General features: G+C 41.1%; 1 protein-coding gene across 1 annotated transcript; it reads left to right on the forward strand.

Annotated features, from left to right (window-relative positions):
- The first annotated feature begins 141 nt into the window (after positions 1 to 141).
- Positions 142 to 7,255, forward strand: tpbg1b (trophoblast glycoprotein 1b). Its single transcript, XM_042506872.2, has 2 exons — positions 142 to 2,551; positions 3,357 to 7,255. The coding sequence occupies exons 1-2, from the start codon at positions 2,298 to 2,300 to the stop codon at positions 4,204 to 4,206; spliced, it is 1,104 nt and encodes a 367-aa protein (XP_042362806.2). The 5' UTR covers positions 142 to 2,297; the 3' UTR covers positions 4,207 to 7,255.
- Positions 7,256 to 17,479: the final 10,224 nt, after the last annotated feature.

Consider the following 17,479-nt stretch of genomic DNA (forward strand, 5'->3'; position numbering starts at 1 on the left):
TAAATACACTCTGAAGTGATTCCTGTAATAATCATTATAAGCTGTCAGAATAAACATTCAGTAAGGCTTTGATACTCTACTATCAAGTGGCTTCTAGTCCCACTCAGTGGTCATTATTCTGCAGAGTATCATGGTTTTCAAGGAAGGGGGGATCAAAGGCTTTAGTCTGACCCCCAAACACCCCTCCCCCACATTTACCATACCACCTGGGTAGGTGGGAATGACCAGAGACATCAAATCCAGCAGCTAGTAAATGGTGAAGTCATGGCAAAGTTATTGCATTTAAGAGCTATTTTTATAACAACCTACTTCCTTAAACAAAATTAGAGTAATAAAAAGAAGACAATGATTCCTGACAAGCTATAAGGCAAGGAAAATGAATATTAAAGGGGAAGTGCATCCATTTCTAAAATTCACAAATTTAATTCATATGGTCTAAGAAAGTCCAGAAATATTAGTAATAATGGCCAATTCTGTCCCAAATCCAAAAGCTAGAGTACTGAAACTCAAATTTGTGATGTCATTGGGCATAAAGTCTGGAGCTGCTCCACACACAAGGAATGGTGAAAGATGTTAGTGCACTAGCACTTTTTGCACAGAGACTGCATCATAGGGCCGCTGCTAAGTCTCTTGTCTGTGCCTCCTTTCCATGTTTCCACAGAACCAAATGACGGATGCATCAATCAGCTCCAGTGTGTGATTTTAAATAGCATCTGACATCGTGCAAACCAAAAAGTAGCTTGACGGGCATGACATTTAACACACCAGCACTGGCCTCTCCAGTGACTTATAACACATGAGTCAGCTGCACTTTGTGAACAGTAACAGTGATTTCTCTTTTCTGTTACATGGTAGCTGATTTTGTCCTCTGCTCGAAGGGTAATGAGCTCCTGAATCTCTTTGTTTTCCCAATATGCATACATATCCAGCAACTGCTCTTCCTCTTTGAGTTAGCCGCTAAATAGTGTTAGCTGCTTTTTAAATCTCTGGAGGTGGGTAGCATGCATAACACGCCACCAAAACATCACACCTGTACTTTCCCATGGCCCCATCCTTCCAGCTGTCCATGATTTCCATTTGAGGGCAACATAGGCATGTTATGAGAGCCCCTTGTATGTGAGAGCTGCCACGTATGAGGGATTTCTGGAAGGTGATAGTCCACGATTTCACCGAGGAATTGTGGATTCAAAACTTAAAGATTATCCACTCAACTTTTGAAGAGTTCTGTAATGCAGTAACACCTCTTGTAGCACCTGCTGCATCATGCCCCAGGGAGCCAGTTCCTACCGATAAGGGTATAGCCATAGCATCATGTGACCTATAGAAGCAAAAATAAAAAAAGTATTTCCATTGCAGTTTGGGAAAATATGCCTTTTTTTAATCGCCTGAAATGCTACCTCAAATGAGCGTAAAAACTTTCTTGTGATAAGTGGGATTTCTTTTTTTGAAAATTGATTTCCATTGGGCATATTTTACATTTGCAATCTCAATTTGCTCAATTTGATGGTTACTGGAAATGTGCTTGGTGTCTGTGGAGCACCTCGGGACTTTATTAATTATGACATTACAAGCTTGAGGCTTACTTCTCTGGTTTCTGCCTTTGAGAGAGAGGGTGGCTCATGGTCTTAAGTATCGATTAAACTTTTCTAAGTCGTGGAAATAACCTATCAGAATGATAAATTTAGGTGGTGTTTCCCTTTAAATTGCTGTGACGACATTTTTTGTGACTTTTATGACAGGAAAACATTGCTTGCAATATTTTGCGCCCAAAAATTCAGGTATAGCTTAAGTGACTGCAGTTCTGACCAATGACATTGACGCCACATGATCATATATGGCTGCAACGCGCGAAATGATAAATATGAAGAGACGGAGAACTTATAGCTCCACCACTTTCTCCTCCTCCTCTCTCCTGCCACTGGTGTGTATTCGAGGCTGAGAGGGAGATCTCGTGGATCCGGACAGGGTGAAGCCCCTCCCCGCATATCATCGCACCAGGCGATGGTCCTCTTAACTTCATTGTTGGAGAAGAAGCGACGCCCCGCTTCGCCACGACAAAAGGATCAAACACCCCCTCTGATCAGCACGACCCCCAGTTTTGTTCTCATGGAAATGAGACCCTCCCTCTCCGCCACACTTTCTGCAGAGATGCAAAGTTGAAGCGCATTCCCAGCCGGGACTACACACGATAATGACGTCTTGCAGGAGCTGATCGTTTTCATTTATCCAAATTTTCCGAGTTTTTTCTCTCTTTTTTTGCTCACCGCTCTAGGACCGCACATTTTTCTCTCTCCAACATGCGGGATTTGGCGCAGCGCATTGTTTTCTGCGCGCTGCTCGGTTCCGTTTACGCGTCGTGTCCTCCGCGCTGCGAGTGCTCAGAGGCGGCTCACACCGTGAAGTGCGTCTCCAGAGACCTGCGGAGTATCCCGACAGGGATCCCCGGATACACCAGGAATCTGTTCATAACTGGGAATCAGATCAGTCGGATCGGTCCGGAGAATTTTAAAGGACTGGGGAATGTGACCAACCTCTCTCTGAGCAATAACAGGTAAGATTCTCCTCTGCTGACTCCTCTGTTTTCATACATTTTTAATGCAAAGCCTGGGGAATCCCAAAATAATCATTCTTTTTAAGATAGTACAGTTTATTTCAATAGCAAAGCACTATATGTCAGTCATCAGTTGCTAGCATTTTAATCAAATGACACTTGAAAGGCTTTGCTGACTGTCAAGGTTAGTGACAAACACGTTTAATTTTATTCAACTCTTTGAAACATTTGGACATTTCTTTAATTGTGCTACATTCAGATGCCTTTCAGTTATTTAAACCTTTATACTGCGGGCAAATTGGTTTGATTTCCTTTCTAAAACAGCAAAAAAGACAATTAGAAATGTCCCTCAAGAAATGAATAGATTTAGAAAATTACTTTAAAAAAAGAAAAGCTAGGGAAATTTTTTCAGAGAGCTATGTTTCTGGTTTTCATAATTATATGTTTTAAGATTATTTTTTTTACAGAATTAATATAATATTGAAGTATTTTTTTCACAGACCATTTCCTTTTATTTTTTCTAAACCTTTCTTTTTCTTTCCTTTTTCTGTTAATTTTCGGGTCATTTTCTTGTTTTTACTATTTTCTTGCCAATTTCTGGGGTCTTTTCCTCTGAAGTTGTCATTGCCGGCTTCCCATTATTTTTTTTAAATAAATCAAGCCCGTTATCAAAGGGTTTAGGTTAGATCGAAAGTAAATCAGTCCTGGTTTTATGTCTACAAACAGAATAATTTTTTTTCACTTTCTTGCTCTTGTATGTTACCTGAAAGTGTGAATGACATCTTACTGATCTTCTCAAATGCAGAATTTCCGAAGTTGAATCTCACACCTTTGCTGGACTGCGCAGCCTCCGCTCTTTGGATCTGAGCAACAACCAGCTGGCAGTCATCCACCCTGAAGCCTTCACTGTGCAGAACCAATCTCTGCGGGAGCTCAACCTGAGCCGATCGCTCTACAACCACTCGTCAGTGATGGACTTGGCCACCTCTCTCCGCTGGAGCTCCTTGGCGACCCTGAGAGGACTGGACCTTTCTCACAATGGCCTCATCTATCTACCCTCACGCATCTTCTCCCACCTTTCCAGCTTGCAGCGGCTACAGCTCTCCAACAACTCCCTGGTGGCAATCCACAACTCCACCTTCTCGGGTTTGGAGCACCTGGAGGAGCTTGACTTGACCCTGAACGCCCTCAAGACGGTGTCTGAGGAGGGCCTGCGAGAGCTGGACTCCCTCCCCAGAGCCGCTCTCCTGCTGGAGGAAAACCCCTTCACATGCACGTGTGGAATCGAACCTTTTGCTCTGTGGCTCAACAGATCGCAGGGACGCATCAGAGATGCTGAGGGCCTTGTATGTGCCTTCCCAGCAAGCATGAGAAACACATCCATGCTCGCCGTAGGTACGTTGACTCTGGTATGCCATCAGAGCGGTGCCGGGGCTGACCTCGCTTTGCAGACCTCGTACGTCTTCTTGGGTATAGTGCTGGGCTTTGTAGGTCTCATCTTCCTTTTTGTGCTTTATCTGAACCGCAAGGGCATCAAGAAACGCATCTATGACTTGCGGGACGCCTGCAGGGAGGTGTGGGAGGGCTACCACTACCGCTTCGAGATTGACTCTGACCCCCGGTTATCGCAGGTCTCCTCGAGCGCTGACGTGTAAGGGGACAATCACCTCTGTGTATTTTCTTACGAAACTCTTTTTTAATGCATTTATCAGTAGCAAAATGTAAAAAGTGTACAGATTTTCTGTAAATATATACATAAAATAGTGTTAATTATCTTTCTGCATTGTTGTTTAAAGCATGCACTGCCCATCTTTTCTCATTAATGTGACCTTTTAATACAGAATATCTCGGATTTGTTTGCTCTCTCGGGTCAAACGAACATGAATGTTGTACAAGGAGTTTATTGATTAACATTCCTTATTCATGCCTGCCTCCTATGTCCATAAAAAAAGTAACAGCAAGTGCCTAAAGTCATCCAGGTATTGTTCTTAATCAGCAGAGTGATTCGAACTGAACCAAATCCCCACCTTTTCATTCATTACCCTTTGTCAGATCCCATATTTAGCTTGGACAAAAGCAACAAAATGCTGCAGTAAAACCCCGACACCACAAAAACAAACCTCTGGGAATTTAAAACACAATCACTCATTCTTCTTTGAACCATTTCAAGCCCTTTGGTCCCTGCGTCCTTCAGCCCTGCAGGGTGCCAGAGAGGAATTAAGCCCCCAAAAGCTTTCACTAAAGTCACCACTCTGCTCTTCTTTTGCTGTCGGATTTGAAGGGGAGACAATTCGGTGCAGACCAGCGGAAATCTCTTAGCCTCTTTTTTTTTTTTTAACTTTGTTTCAACTGCTCAAGTTTTATTGTCAAAATGATGAGAACCAGTCCTGGGCTGGGGCCGCTGAAAGCAGTCTCTCCCCTCCCTCCTTTAAGACAACAGCCGCTGTGGAGGCTCTTTGAAAGAAAAGTCTGGCTCTCCACATTTTTCTGTTTAGGGACATTTTGTGTGTGTGTGTGTGTGTGTGTGTTTGTGTGCGTGTGTGTGTGTGTGTGTGTGTGTGTGTGTGTGTGTGTGTGTGTGTGTGTGTGGTTGGGGGGGTTGATAAGATACAGATGATTCTGAAACACCAGCTACATTGTTTCATGCAACAGTTTGACAAGTTAAGGTGTAAAAAAAAAAGGAAGAATATGTCCTACACTTTTTGGTTTTTCTCTACCCTCTTTGCTTCTAAAACTGGGGCTTTGAGAAAAGTGTAATTTAAGCTGAAATTCTGACAGAAATACCACTGAAATCCAGAGGTCAATGCATTTATTTCTCTTTACTTAATTGAAATTACAACCTGCATGAATCCCAGGCAAAACATGATAATCTTTTCGCACATGTCATGTGTTGTCCCTGTTTTCCTAAATGGCTCCATGACAAAAGCAATTCTCTTTGGCCTTATGATGCTACAAAGTTAGTCAAACACTACTAGAGTCAGAAGATGGCAAGCTGCCATTCCCCAAAGTGTTTATTGCTCAAATTGCTAGCTATCTAGGTATTTGGAACAAGGGGAAAAGAATGAGGCCTGGAGTTAGCTGAAACAGCCTCCCATTGTTCGAAGCCAAAGCAGCATCTTCATCCCATCAAGATGTTCTCCAAACTCCTCAGATAGTGATCCAGGAATGTTTATAACATGGAGACATTTTACTGCATGTGTAATGACAAAAAAATAAAGCTTTAGAAAGTGATGATGTATGTACTCATTCAGCACAAGTGTAACAAGCAGAAATAAATGTATTCATAATACTTGGACTTAAAGGGATAATTCAGATTTCTTTAAAATGGGGTTGTATGAGTTAATTATCCATTGACAGAATATTACATACAATGGATGTCAGTCGGCGCGACCCTAGTTTGGAGAAGCAGGCTGGGAAGCAACATGGAATCGAAGCAATCTACTGTTGTGGATGGGGGCAAGCAACAAAATGTATTTTAGCCACCTAAACAACAGTGCCAGTTTTTTTTTTAATTTGGCCAAAATACAGCAGTAGACCGTTTGAGCCTCATTCCCACTGCAAAAAAAAAAACAAAACAAAAAACTGCTAACATCTAACTTTTTGATGCAATGCAAAGTGTACTATTGGCATTCACACCAGGGTCAAAGGACTCTGCAGTGGTCCCGAATATTTATCGTCTCTGGCTTGAAATGCCACAGATGGAGACACAACACCTGGGTGAATACACTAATTTTAGCTCCTTAACTGCCAAAATGCAATGACGCACCACCACTGTCACCTCCTAAGCAGCACTCAAACATTGATCCAAGTCTATCTGGTCTGCTCTGAGTTAAAAACAAAGAGAGTGAATAAGTAAGAGATATTTAAAGAAAAAATAACCACCGTAAAGGTTTCACAGACCTCTATCCATGCTTCTTTCTTCTTTTTACCAGTTCTCCAGCCTATCCGTGATGTTGAACTGAAACACCAAAACAACCCCCACACACAGACAGACATGCTCGTCTGCTGTAGCACCGTGTACACCGCTCTGCTCTACAGGCGGTCTATTTATAGCTGGTTTACTCATGTTAAAGAACCGGCGTGCACGCATTTATTTTGGTGGAAAAGAGGTGCTAGCGTCCATGTTGGACTTAAGCCTTATTCTCCAAACTGGAGGCATGTTGACTGAACTTTACTGTACGTAATACACTGACTATGGATACATACTCCATGCAAGCCCACTTCAAAAAACCCAAACTATCCCTTTAACTGTAGGTGTCATTTCTGAGCCACAGAAGCACATTAAGCCGGGGCATTTACTCGCAGAAGAGAAAACAATTGAGGCTCGTACACAAAGGACGGCTCGGATGTTAAGACGCCTCAAATGAGCTTTGTTTTCCAGCGCAGAAAGATGCCTTGTGATACCCATTCTCTTTCTGTCTTCACAGACGGCCATTATGCCGCCGCATAATAGGATTCACTCATGATGACAAAGTTGAGCGCTGTGATCCAGCTATTGTTAAAGTGTCATCATTCTTCATAATTGCCTTTGGGAGAAAATCCCAGAAGAAGTTGTCCTTTCCTATTACACAATGTGTCACAACCGGGGCATTAGGCCGGCCATGGGTTATTGGTGTCAGTTGGTGGAGCAGAGAGAGGAAAGATTATTCCCCAGCATGTCATTACTTCCGTTTTCGCTCATTAAAGTGTGGATTAGCAGCCGTGCCTCTTTTGTCTTTTTATGGCTGAAAAATATATGGTCTGCTTGCTTTAGACTGTGCAAGATTGTCTCAGCAGGAATGCAATGAAAATAGAGGAACCCTACAAATGCACCCAGACGTTCTCCATTACTCCTAGTTGAAAAGAGAGGCTTGTTACAAACAGAAAAATTGCACCAATTACAGTTCAGACTGTATGTTGCACATATCTGATTAAAAGATCACGTCTCTATTTCAGCGTTGCTTGCTATGTCTTGTATTCCCACAAGCTATTTGTTACACCACTGAGGTTTCTTTCGAGGGAGCCGTTTTAAAAACTTCAGCAGCTTTATGTTGCTGTATGTGCAGCATGTGGTTTTTGCGAATGCAAAAGGCAAAATGCATATTTAAAGTATTTCTTTTCAGTGTTGAGAATGATCCTTTGGAGCACAGCGGGCTTTTTAGCTCATACGCCTCCTGTCTCCGGGAACATCTTGGCACCATTACATGGGTTTAATGGCCAGGATAGGGAATATGCCTTAAAAGTGAACACCACATCTGTGAGGAATTGAACATGTTAAAAAGAGACCACAACAGTCAGCAGCATGACGACAGAGACAAAGTGGCATCTACCCCCTCCACTGGCATGCTATGACAAATACAGCTGTCTCTCAACTAAGGACACATGTCATCATTTACATTTGCACTCACTAAATACTATACAGTCATCTGATATATTCTGCTTTACATTTGGCTGCCCACTTTTAAAACCAAACCATGCAGAGAACCGCGCTACAAAGTCTAGTCTCCCATATCTTTCTTTTCCTTCTTATAACAATGAACTTATTTGTGGTGTGAAATCAAAGGATTCGTTCGCCCAGCTTCCTGTACGTTGCCTATCAATCATGTCCAACCGGTCTGGTCGGTGAAGGTGGGGACTAAACCACAGAAGTGGTTCCAGCGGGGTATTACCCATTGTTCTGCTGCTCACTTGATCAATGTGACTAATTGTGTTTGCCAGAGGATGCAAGCCAGGAGGAGTTGGTACAGCTGGCCCCGACTACCCATTAAAGCCAACCAGCCCCCCATTTATCACTTTCATAAAGGCTGGAGCTAACAACACACACACACACACACACACACACACACACACACACAAACATACCTGAATCATGGTATTCTTTATAACTGTAATCAGATTGTCTCACTTCTTTTTGACATCACTATCTATCTGATTAGACATATCAGTTCCTTGGTGTACTTATTTGGTCAAAATTGTAATGTATAATGTCAACACATCCTCATTTGATATTCTACAAAAATGAACATATTACAGTTACTATGATTTCCTATGAATTAGTGCCCCATAAATGGCATTACATCCTTAATGTACAGTTATGAAATTAATGTAAAGTTACAGAGGTTATGTTTGGGCAAGCAAAGTTACTATGGATAGGTTTAGGGGAAGAAATATAATGAATATGTACCTTAATTGACTCAAGGTTCCCACAGTTCTGAATGCACGTCTCCAGGAGAAAATCTCCTGGGAAAGTCCATGTTTTTATGACTTGTGCACTACCCCAACCTGCCTCCTTACAAGACAGCATGGGATCGCTCCCTTTTTAACTCCCCTAAGTACATTAGCGATCGCCATCAAAATACCTGAGATAAGTACAAATTTGGGTATAAAAGTATAAGCAGTTTATGAGAACAACCTGAAAAGTTTAATTCTGTTTTGATAGATTCATAGATTATGCGCAATAACTGTGTGGGCGTATACTAAAATTAGTTCATAATATTAGTTAAGTTGAAATGGACACAAAGATTTTCGATCAGCTGTGGAGCCGTGTCATTAGAGTGCTAAAAAAGTTGCGGCCAGCTCAGCTTATATTTGTAGCATTTCACGTCCGTCTGCAGTGAAAAGTATTGGGTGTCAGTTTATAGCTTCATGTTACCAGCTTCCGTTGAAAATGCACTGTAGCCTGTTGCTTTGTCGCTCGTAGTGTGAGAAACTGTGCCAAATGACAGGGCGCTGTGATGTGCAATGATGCGTTCACTTATTCCCGTATATTCCAAAGTGCATTCGAATGTTGATACAGTCACTTAGAAAAACATGAACAAACAACAGTCAGTGACTGAATCTTTGATCTGAAGAAAACTATTTGAATCACCAAAGTGCTTTGTAACTACCACCTCTGTAGCGTATTACGGAGGTTGACAGCACATCTCCTAGCAACACTAAATGTCAGTCAACCACTGCCATTGGAAATGCCCACCAAGAGGGGTTTCCACAGGTCCAGAAACAGATTTATTCTCTTTTGTAAAACAGAGAAACAGTTGATTTTCTTCAAACAAAAAGTGAGTAGAAATCAAATTTCAGTAAAATTTGCCATGCAAATGGATTTGATTTGCATTTAATGTATAATCAATCAGTCCCACTTTGGTGCATTCACCACAGAGTTTGTAAAATATGTATGTGTTCACATGTCAAAACGGGATTCTTTATGCTCTTGAAATTTAAACAAAAACCTCTTGGTGCTTAACCGCAATGGATCCCCAGACCAGCGGAAAATGAGAAACAAATGCTCTCAACAAAGTCCTGTCTTGTATGAAGGAAAGGCTCATGTAAAACACTCCACCGCAACAATGCAGCTTCCCTCTGAAGTCTTCGGGACTGTTTCTCCATTGATCTCTGAATTGACTACAACTGTAAATGGCGCAATAGCACGGCTCTGCCAGGCTTTATGGCCTCCCACCACCTCCACCCCCATGACTTCCCCTCCTCTGGGCCTCAGAGCAGAGAGCGTCCTGAAGCCTTGTTGTGGGCTCTGCTGTCCTCCAGCTGGCCACGAATCAGTCTCTCAATCCATGTGGCTTGTCAGAAGTTCTGTTTTGTTGTTGCTGTGGTTGTTTATAGGAGGATGAGGTTAGGGAGTTTTCAATTAGAAAGACATATTTCCCTGTGACCCATCCTGCCTTACTCTCTCACAGTCTGAATGAGTCCCTGAAGCTGAAGCTCACTCCATGTGCTGGAAGTTAAAGAAAATATTCTCCGCTTTCACGTTTTTGCAAGCATCCCAAAAGGGGGAACAGCAAAGTATAAAGATGAATTGTTCCGATGGCGACTAATCAAGCCCCTCGATTGATCAGACCTACCACAGGAATAAGCCCTGTATGATTAAGAGTCTCTCCTCTGGTCCTCTCAGAGAAAAGGAAAAAGGCCTGTGTTGCTGGTTGATTATAAATGGCCTTGACCCATTTTAAAGAAGGACAAGATACTCACAACTCCTGCACTACTTCATCATCTGCTCTATGCATCAATATGATGGGTTAGGATTTAGTGGAGAGCCGGGCAAATACATTTGAGACAGTGCACTATGAAGTCCCACCCACACCGGAGGGGAAAACAATTTATCGCTTTCCGCTGACTTTGAATTGTATCCTTTTCCATGTGCTAGCAAACAGCAGAAAGAAAATGTCTAAATACTGCTGTGTGGTGGGATGCACTCGGGTAAAGAACCGAGAACTAAGTTTTTATAAGGTGCTGAACCGAAAAATGAAACTTTAAAGGGATAGGTCAGATCTTTTGAAGGGGGGATGTATGGGGTATTTATGCATATTTAGTCTAACACATAATGCAATCAGCATGCCTCCAGTTTGGAGAAGCACACTGGACTCCAACACAGAAGCTAAGCAATGTATTGCTGTGGATAAGGGTCAGCAACAAGATGTATTGTAGCCACCTAAAAACAGTCCCACATAAAAAAAAGTCAATATCAGTTTTGGTGTACAGTACATTGAGAGTATTTTTGCTTTAACTTACCATCAAACAGCCTGTTTAGATGGAGAAGCTGTAAACAGCTTTAATTCTCCATCTATGCTCTTGTCAAAGCCACCAGATTCCATTGACAAAAACAGTCATTTTAGCTAGCTGAACACAGGAGCTGCCGGTCTGCAGCTGCTTTGATCAGTTGTTTGTTTGTGCTATTGTGGGACTTTGGTGAATCGAAACTAACGCTTTTAAATACCAAAGTCATACAATAACACACATAAGCTAACTAATGAAGGCTGTAGAAGACGAGCAGCTCCTGTGTTCTGCAATGTCAATTTTTTTTTTTCAATGGAGTCTCTGAGGAAAGCGATTAAAGTCTGACAGTAAGGTAAAGCAGTGAAAATACTCTCTACATAGCATACATTAAACTGATATTGTTTTTTTAGAGTGGAACTTTTTTAGGTGACTACAATACCTTTTGTTGCTGACCCCATCCACGGCAGTGCACTGCTTAGCTTCCATGTCAGTCCATGTCCATGGCAACATTAAGACCAGAACAATCTTTTGTGTTGTGATGTATTGTAGCGCAATTTCATAATGTGCCATGTAGTGTTATTTGCAGTGCCTTGGGCATCTAATTAGGATGCCTCCCTGGTGAGGTGTTCAGGGCACATCCCATTGGTAGGAGGCCCCGGGGAAGGCCCAGGACACGCTGGAGAGACTATGTCTCTCAGCTGGCCTGAGAATGCCTCGGGATCCCGCGGGAAGAGATAGACGAAGTGGCCAGGGAGAGGGAAGTCTGGCTTCCCTGCTTAGGCTGCTGCCCCTGCGACCTAACTCCAGAAAAGCAGAAGAAAATGGATGGATGGATGGATGGTTTTGTTAATTTGCTTGTGTTTTGTCTATTTGCATGTGTTTTCCTAAGGTTGCAGTGTGTTTGCTCCTGTTGGCCACTGTAAGATAAGCAGAATAAGGAGAAAGAACACTGATGTAGACCACCAATAATGAGTTTGTCAGTGTAATGTTTCCAATCTGGTAGACATTCGGGTGCTAGATTAAACCCTTGACATGCTAAAATCAGCAATAAATGTCTAGCAGGGACATCCAGTTATTTTATCAGTTTTAAACCTTTTTTCCTTGGCCGTTTTATCTGAAATCTTAACCACCATGAAACCAACTAAGTGCAGTCATGATTTTATTCCTCACTACATTTCTCAAAGAAGTTACTGTCAAAGTTGGGCCCAGTATTTTATTGATTATTAATAGGGGATTTTCCCATCTTCTTGTAAACATGCTGTCCAGTCTCTTAACTTAACCTTGATCCCTCTGCTCCCAACAATTTTAGGCCAACTTCTAAACATCCAATTTTATCAAAAGTTTTAGAAAAAGTGGTTTCCATCCAGCTTTTAGAGTTTTTGTGCATTAATAACATCTGTTTTTTTAAAGTCTTACATAGTAAAGACTTTTGTGGCATTTTTAGGATGTTAGGACATTTCTATGATTTTCGCACATTTCTAGGATTTTCAGACATTTCCAGGATTTTAGCACATTTCTAAGATTTTAGGACATTTGTCAGATTTTAGGATAATACTAGGATTTTAGTATATTTCTAGGATTTTAGGACATTTGTAGGATTTCAGCACATTTCTTGGATTTTAGGACATTTCTAGTATTTTAGAACAAGACTAGGATTTTGGGACATGTCAGCAGGTGCAAGGGATCCTTCACTGGCATTTTTTTTAATGAACAAGCTCTATTTTGATGCTGTTTAATATACTCTAGCACCTTATGAAAATGGTTGGGTTGGGGGGGCCACCTGGCACCCTATTGGGGGCCAGATTTTTTCCGCGAGCCATAAGTTGAGTATCACTGGTGTACTCAGTGCTTTATATATTGTGGCTAAACTGTTGGGTTTTCTTGTGTGATGTAAGCGTCTTTCCAAATCTCAGCACTTAGTTCGGCGAAAACTATGTTACCATAACCAATAGAAATAAGGGCCAAAACCACACCAATAAGACCAAATTGGAATCATCCTTTAACTTTAGCTTCTGAACAATATTAGTCATAAACTAAAGTACAAAGAGTGCAGCCTCTTGGATGATGGATCCTCGAGCTGTTTGTGGAATGTGTTGGGTGTGAACTCTCCGTAGGTAGTTTGACCTCTCGCCTTCCTGTAGGGTGGAGACTTAAGCTCATTATTATTACCTTCATTATTTCAAATGCTGGACCAGATGCTGGAGCGGGAGGGGGCCCAGCACACCCAACAGGGATCTGAGGCACCTGATTGGTTAGAGGGAGAAGAACGGTTCGGAGGCCAAAGGGTAGATTCTTCCAGAGAGGAGACACCATCTGCTGACTGTCTCTCTCTCATTTCACAGCGTCTTGCTACAGTAAAAACTTTGAGGAGATGATGCTAGTTATTTTGGAAGAGGACACTGCACAGAGTTGTGCCTAGTCCCGCCTTACTGTGCTGTGACTGGTTCGTACTGTACCATGTTCTGAGATTGGCCATAACTTGTTGTTTTGATGCTACAAAGTCAAAATGACAGTTATTTTGGTTAGGGCAAAGGGGTCATGGTTAGGGTTAGTATACCAGCCAATCACAGCATACTAGGGCGGGACTAACAGAACACTCTGGGGAACAAAAATAATGCCTTGTCACATCTCGCATGATAAAAGAATAAGAAATAATAGGAAACGTGTAATTTTATTTTATTTTTGTAGTGTTAATTAAATAATTAAATAATAATTAAAATTAATTAATTATAATAATAATTGAATTAAATTATTATTAATAATAATAATAATTAAATTCAATTAAATAATTAATGAAATAGTTTTCATTTCCAAGTATAGGAAACCTATGACCTCTGTATTCTGCATAGCAGAGGTTCAGTAGGTTGTCCATCCTGCCTAAAAATGCCTAAAAATGTTTTGAAGACTACCTGAACCAGCAGTTTTAGTTAAAGCTGCTGTAATTCATATTTTTGTATTCAATAATGGATCAAATGACTCAGTGTTAAGTGAACATTGCTGTTCATAGCAACAAACTCTAATCTGTTCTTTTTACATCTTTTCTTAAAAAAAATCTTTTCTTTGTCCTTGTGCATCGAGCACTGTGATTGGCTGTTAATCACTATGATGTCACAGGGCTGCTTGAGTGACAGACTGTCTGCAAGGTGTCAGCACAGTCTGTGAGTCAGATCCACCCCACGCTTTTGCACAGCGCCACCCTCTTGTCGAAATATGGTCACTTCTGGATAAAAAAAAAAACAAGATGGTGACATCTGAAATACAAAACGCGAGGCTTCAAAATTGGGTCCGCAAAAAATAGGTGACGTTCATGTAGCTACGTCCATTATTTCTACAGTCTATCCCAGATAGTTGGGAATGTTCCCACAGCATTGGCTAAAGTTAAATACAAGTTGCAATAATTTATTAAAAGAACAACAACATTTTAATCTAATGTTCAAATAACTTTTTAATGATTTTTATTGTTTCAAATAATGGCCCTATAAGGTTAAATGCTAACTTGTATTGTATGTTTTGGTGATGTTTAGATGTGACAAATCATAGAATGTTTTTTATGTTATGTTTTTTATAAAACATTTTCACAATGTTACATGAGAACAAAGGAAGAACATTTTCAAAGCAGCATTCAGAACATGTTGTTGAGGCCTGACATTATACAGAACATGTTTTTTTATGAAAGGTTCCTGTAATGTGATATATTAACTAGAAAATATTTTTTTAAAAAACATTTTGATGATGTTTACAGAAACTGTCACCCTAACTTTAAGAAGAACATTCCAGGAGTTAAAGAAAACTTGCTGCTGAAAACATTACTAAAACACTGCATTGTATAATTGAATAATGCTAGCCTGATCCATGATATAAAGTAGTTTGAGGAGCATTTCAATATTTTAGGAGATTAGTTAGACTTTGTTTTTTTTTGTCAGTATCAATAATGTATCGGTCTTATCTTTAAAACATGAACATGAGCAAATCTGGAGATGCATCCACCTGCAAAAGTTCCATAATCTTAAAAAAAACTAGTAAGTAAAGCCTGAGTTTTGAATATTGTATCAGAGATATGTTGTTTTCCAAATGATAGCAAAGCAAACTTTATATCCTTGGTGTTTACAGAAAACCCAAACTGGAGAGGAAAAGATGTGTTTATAGATTCAGGCGGCTCAACTGTGCCACTGACCGTTCTCACAAATGTCCCCACGTCCTGAACGGCTCTGCACATAGATTACACGATGGTGCTGCATTTGCCCTCTCCTCCGTCACACCCTGCACATGCAGCTACAAATATATCTTAGCACGCAGGAAGCTCACACGCAGAGCAGAACCTGACACAGTGTAACCTTTGCAAGAGAAAGGCTCCTCAAATGAGTGTCCCTGCCACTTGTCCACGGGTCAGGGGTCTGTGCAGATCGAACAGTGTGCATCCGATGTTAGAGCAGCACTCGGGGAGATCAAGCCAGACAGTGTGTGCTTTTGTTAGTGATGCAGGCAGATTTTATATTAAGAGAGAGATCATCCACAAGGAGAAAAGAGTCGCACAATTTGATAAATAGATCTCATTTGCCATTTGATTTATGTTACCCTTCCATGTTATGTGTACATTTTTTGTTTTAATGCCTGCGTTATCAGGATTGTTTTTGCTGATTCCAGCGGAGGACTTTCACTTGCTTTCACTTGTGATGAGCGTAATGGAAAGAATTCCAAAAGGAGGAAACTGTTCCTGAAAAAAAAAAAAAAAATCCTCAGCGCTATTTCCTCTGACAGGAAATTGTGTCTTTGATGTAAGCCACCACACTCATCTGGTCATCGCATGCGAGGTGTCACCCCTTCCTACGGACCAGAGGAGGAGATTTGGCTGTTGTGGCTCATACAGGACGCCCTTGTGAATGTCAAACACTCAAAAAATGGGAAAATACGATGAATCTGAATAAACTTGAGTTCAAGAAGATGAAGACAGCAGAAAGTAGGACAGAGCGACAGAATCATTTGTCGTCCGCTCGTCCTGTACTTGCATCATGCTTCCTCTGGCAGCAGGGGAGTGTCGCTAATGAACACTATTGACCAAGCACAGTCTGGGATGAAGATTCACACCTGCCAAACTACCAGGGAGTGTGTCCGCAGTGTGTGTTTCTCCTACACTGACAGTGTAAAGGGTCATTTTCCTGTGGAGCATCCCACATGGTCTCAGATCAGTCACAGGAAGCTGATGCTCACATGCAAGCATGACATTATGTATTTCTCAAAGTTAGACCTGAGAAACAGAACCGAAATGTATGATGTGGAGATTGCAGTGTTCCAGTATGTGATTTATATACTGCAAAACAGAAGGTGGAGGCACGCTGATCTTGTTTGTCACAGTTAGGGTCGACTGCATCATTACTGCAGCGTGCGGCCTGGGTTTGCTCGACGTCAGGGGGTACAGGAGTCATCATTAATAATGTTAACAAGGCCGTCAAGGCAAACGTGATCTTTCTCAAGGTCAGGTTTAATGCAGAGGAGAAAAATCAGCGGGACAAAGTGGACAGGAGCTGCTTATTGTTGCTATAGCGCCATTTCACAGCACAAAAAGAACAGCAAAACCTGCTAACATCTGGCTTTATAAAGTGATAGGAAAGGTTACAATCGCATTCACACCCGGGTCATATCACTCTGCGGTAGTCATGGGTATTTGTTGGCTCTGGCTCTGATCGGCATTGATGGATACACACGGAAAAAAAACAACCCAAAAACCCCCCAAAAAGCTCCTTTCACAGCTTCTTTCAGTAGCATCACGCTATAATCACTGTCATCACAGTAGCACTTATTGTATGCATTGCATCGTGCCTTTTTTTTTAAGCACTGGAATCTACAGGACATCAGTAATGCAGAAAATCTGAACAAGACTGTAGTTTAATTTTTTAACATGGTTGGTGTTGCTCTCAGAACATTCTATAAAATCACAGCTTATTGTATTTTTGGGATAATGCTACTTGCATATGAAATGTCTTTAACACATCATATCGTAACTGCTGTGGTTTGTGTTTACATTCTCATTTCTGATTTGCTGAAGTTTTTTTTCACACTGCTGACAGATTAGCTTGTGGTATATATCACAGAAAATATTCAATCAGAAATATTCTTTCAGTTTGATTTATCTAAAAAGTAAAGCAATTTCCATGTATCCTTCATGACAGGCCGGGGTCAGACCTTAATATAACATGGTACTTGAGTTTAAATCCCATGCATTAAGTTTAAATTTTCAGAGCTGTGGAATGTGCAGCTACCATGTTAGAAATAAAGGAGTGATAAAAAAAAAATTACTATATAGTTCTCTCACCTTAAATGAAGCAATGACACAACAGTGTTACTTTGTAAGGTGATACTTCTTAAATATTATTTCAAAGGTGGAAGTAGGTGGCACGCAATCAATCTTTTTTCTGTCAAATAACACAAAATGTGACTCATTTTATG

The sequence above is a fragment of the Plectropomus leopardus genome, chromosome 17, assembly GCF_026936395.1.
Source record: "Plectropomus leopardus strain MGB_pleo_1.0 chromosome 17, ASM2693639v1, whole genome shotgun sequence".
Classification (NCBI taxonomy): Eukaryota; Metazoa; Chordata; class Actinopteri; order Perciformes; family Serranidae; genus Plectropomus; species Plectropomus leopardus.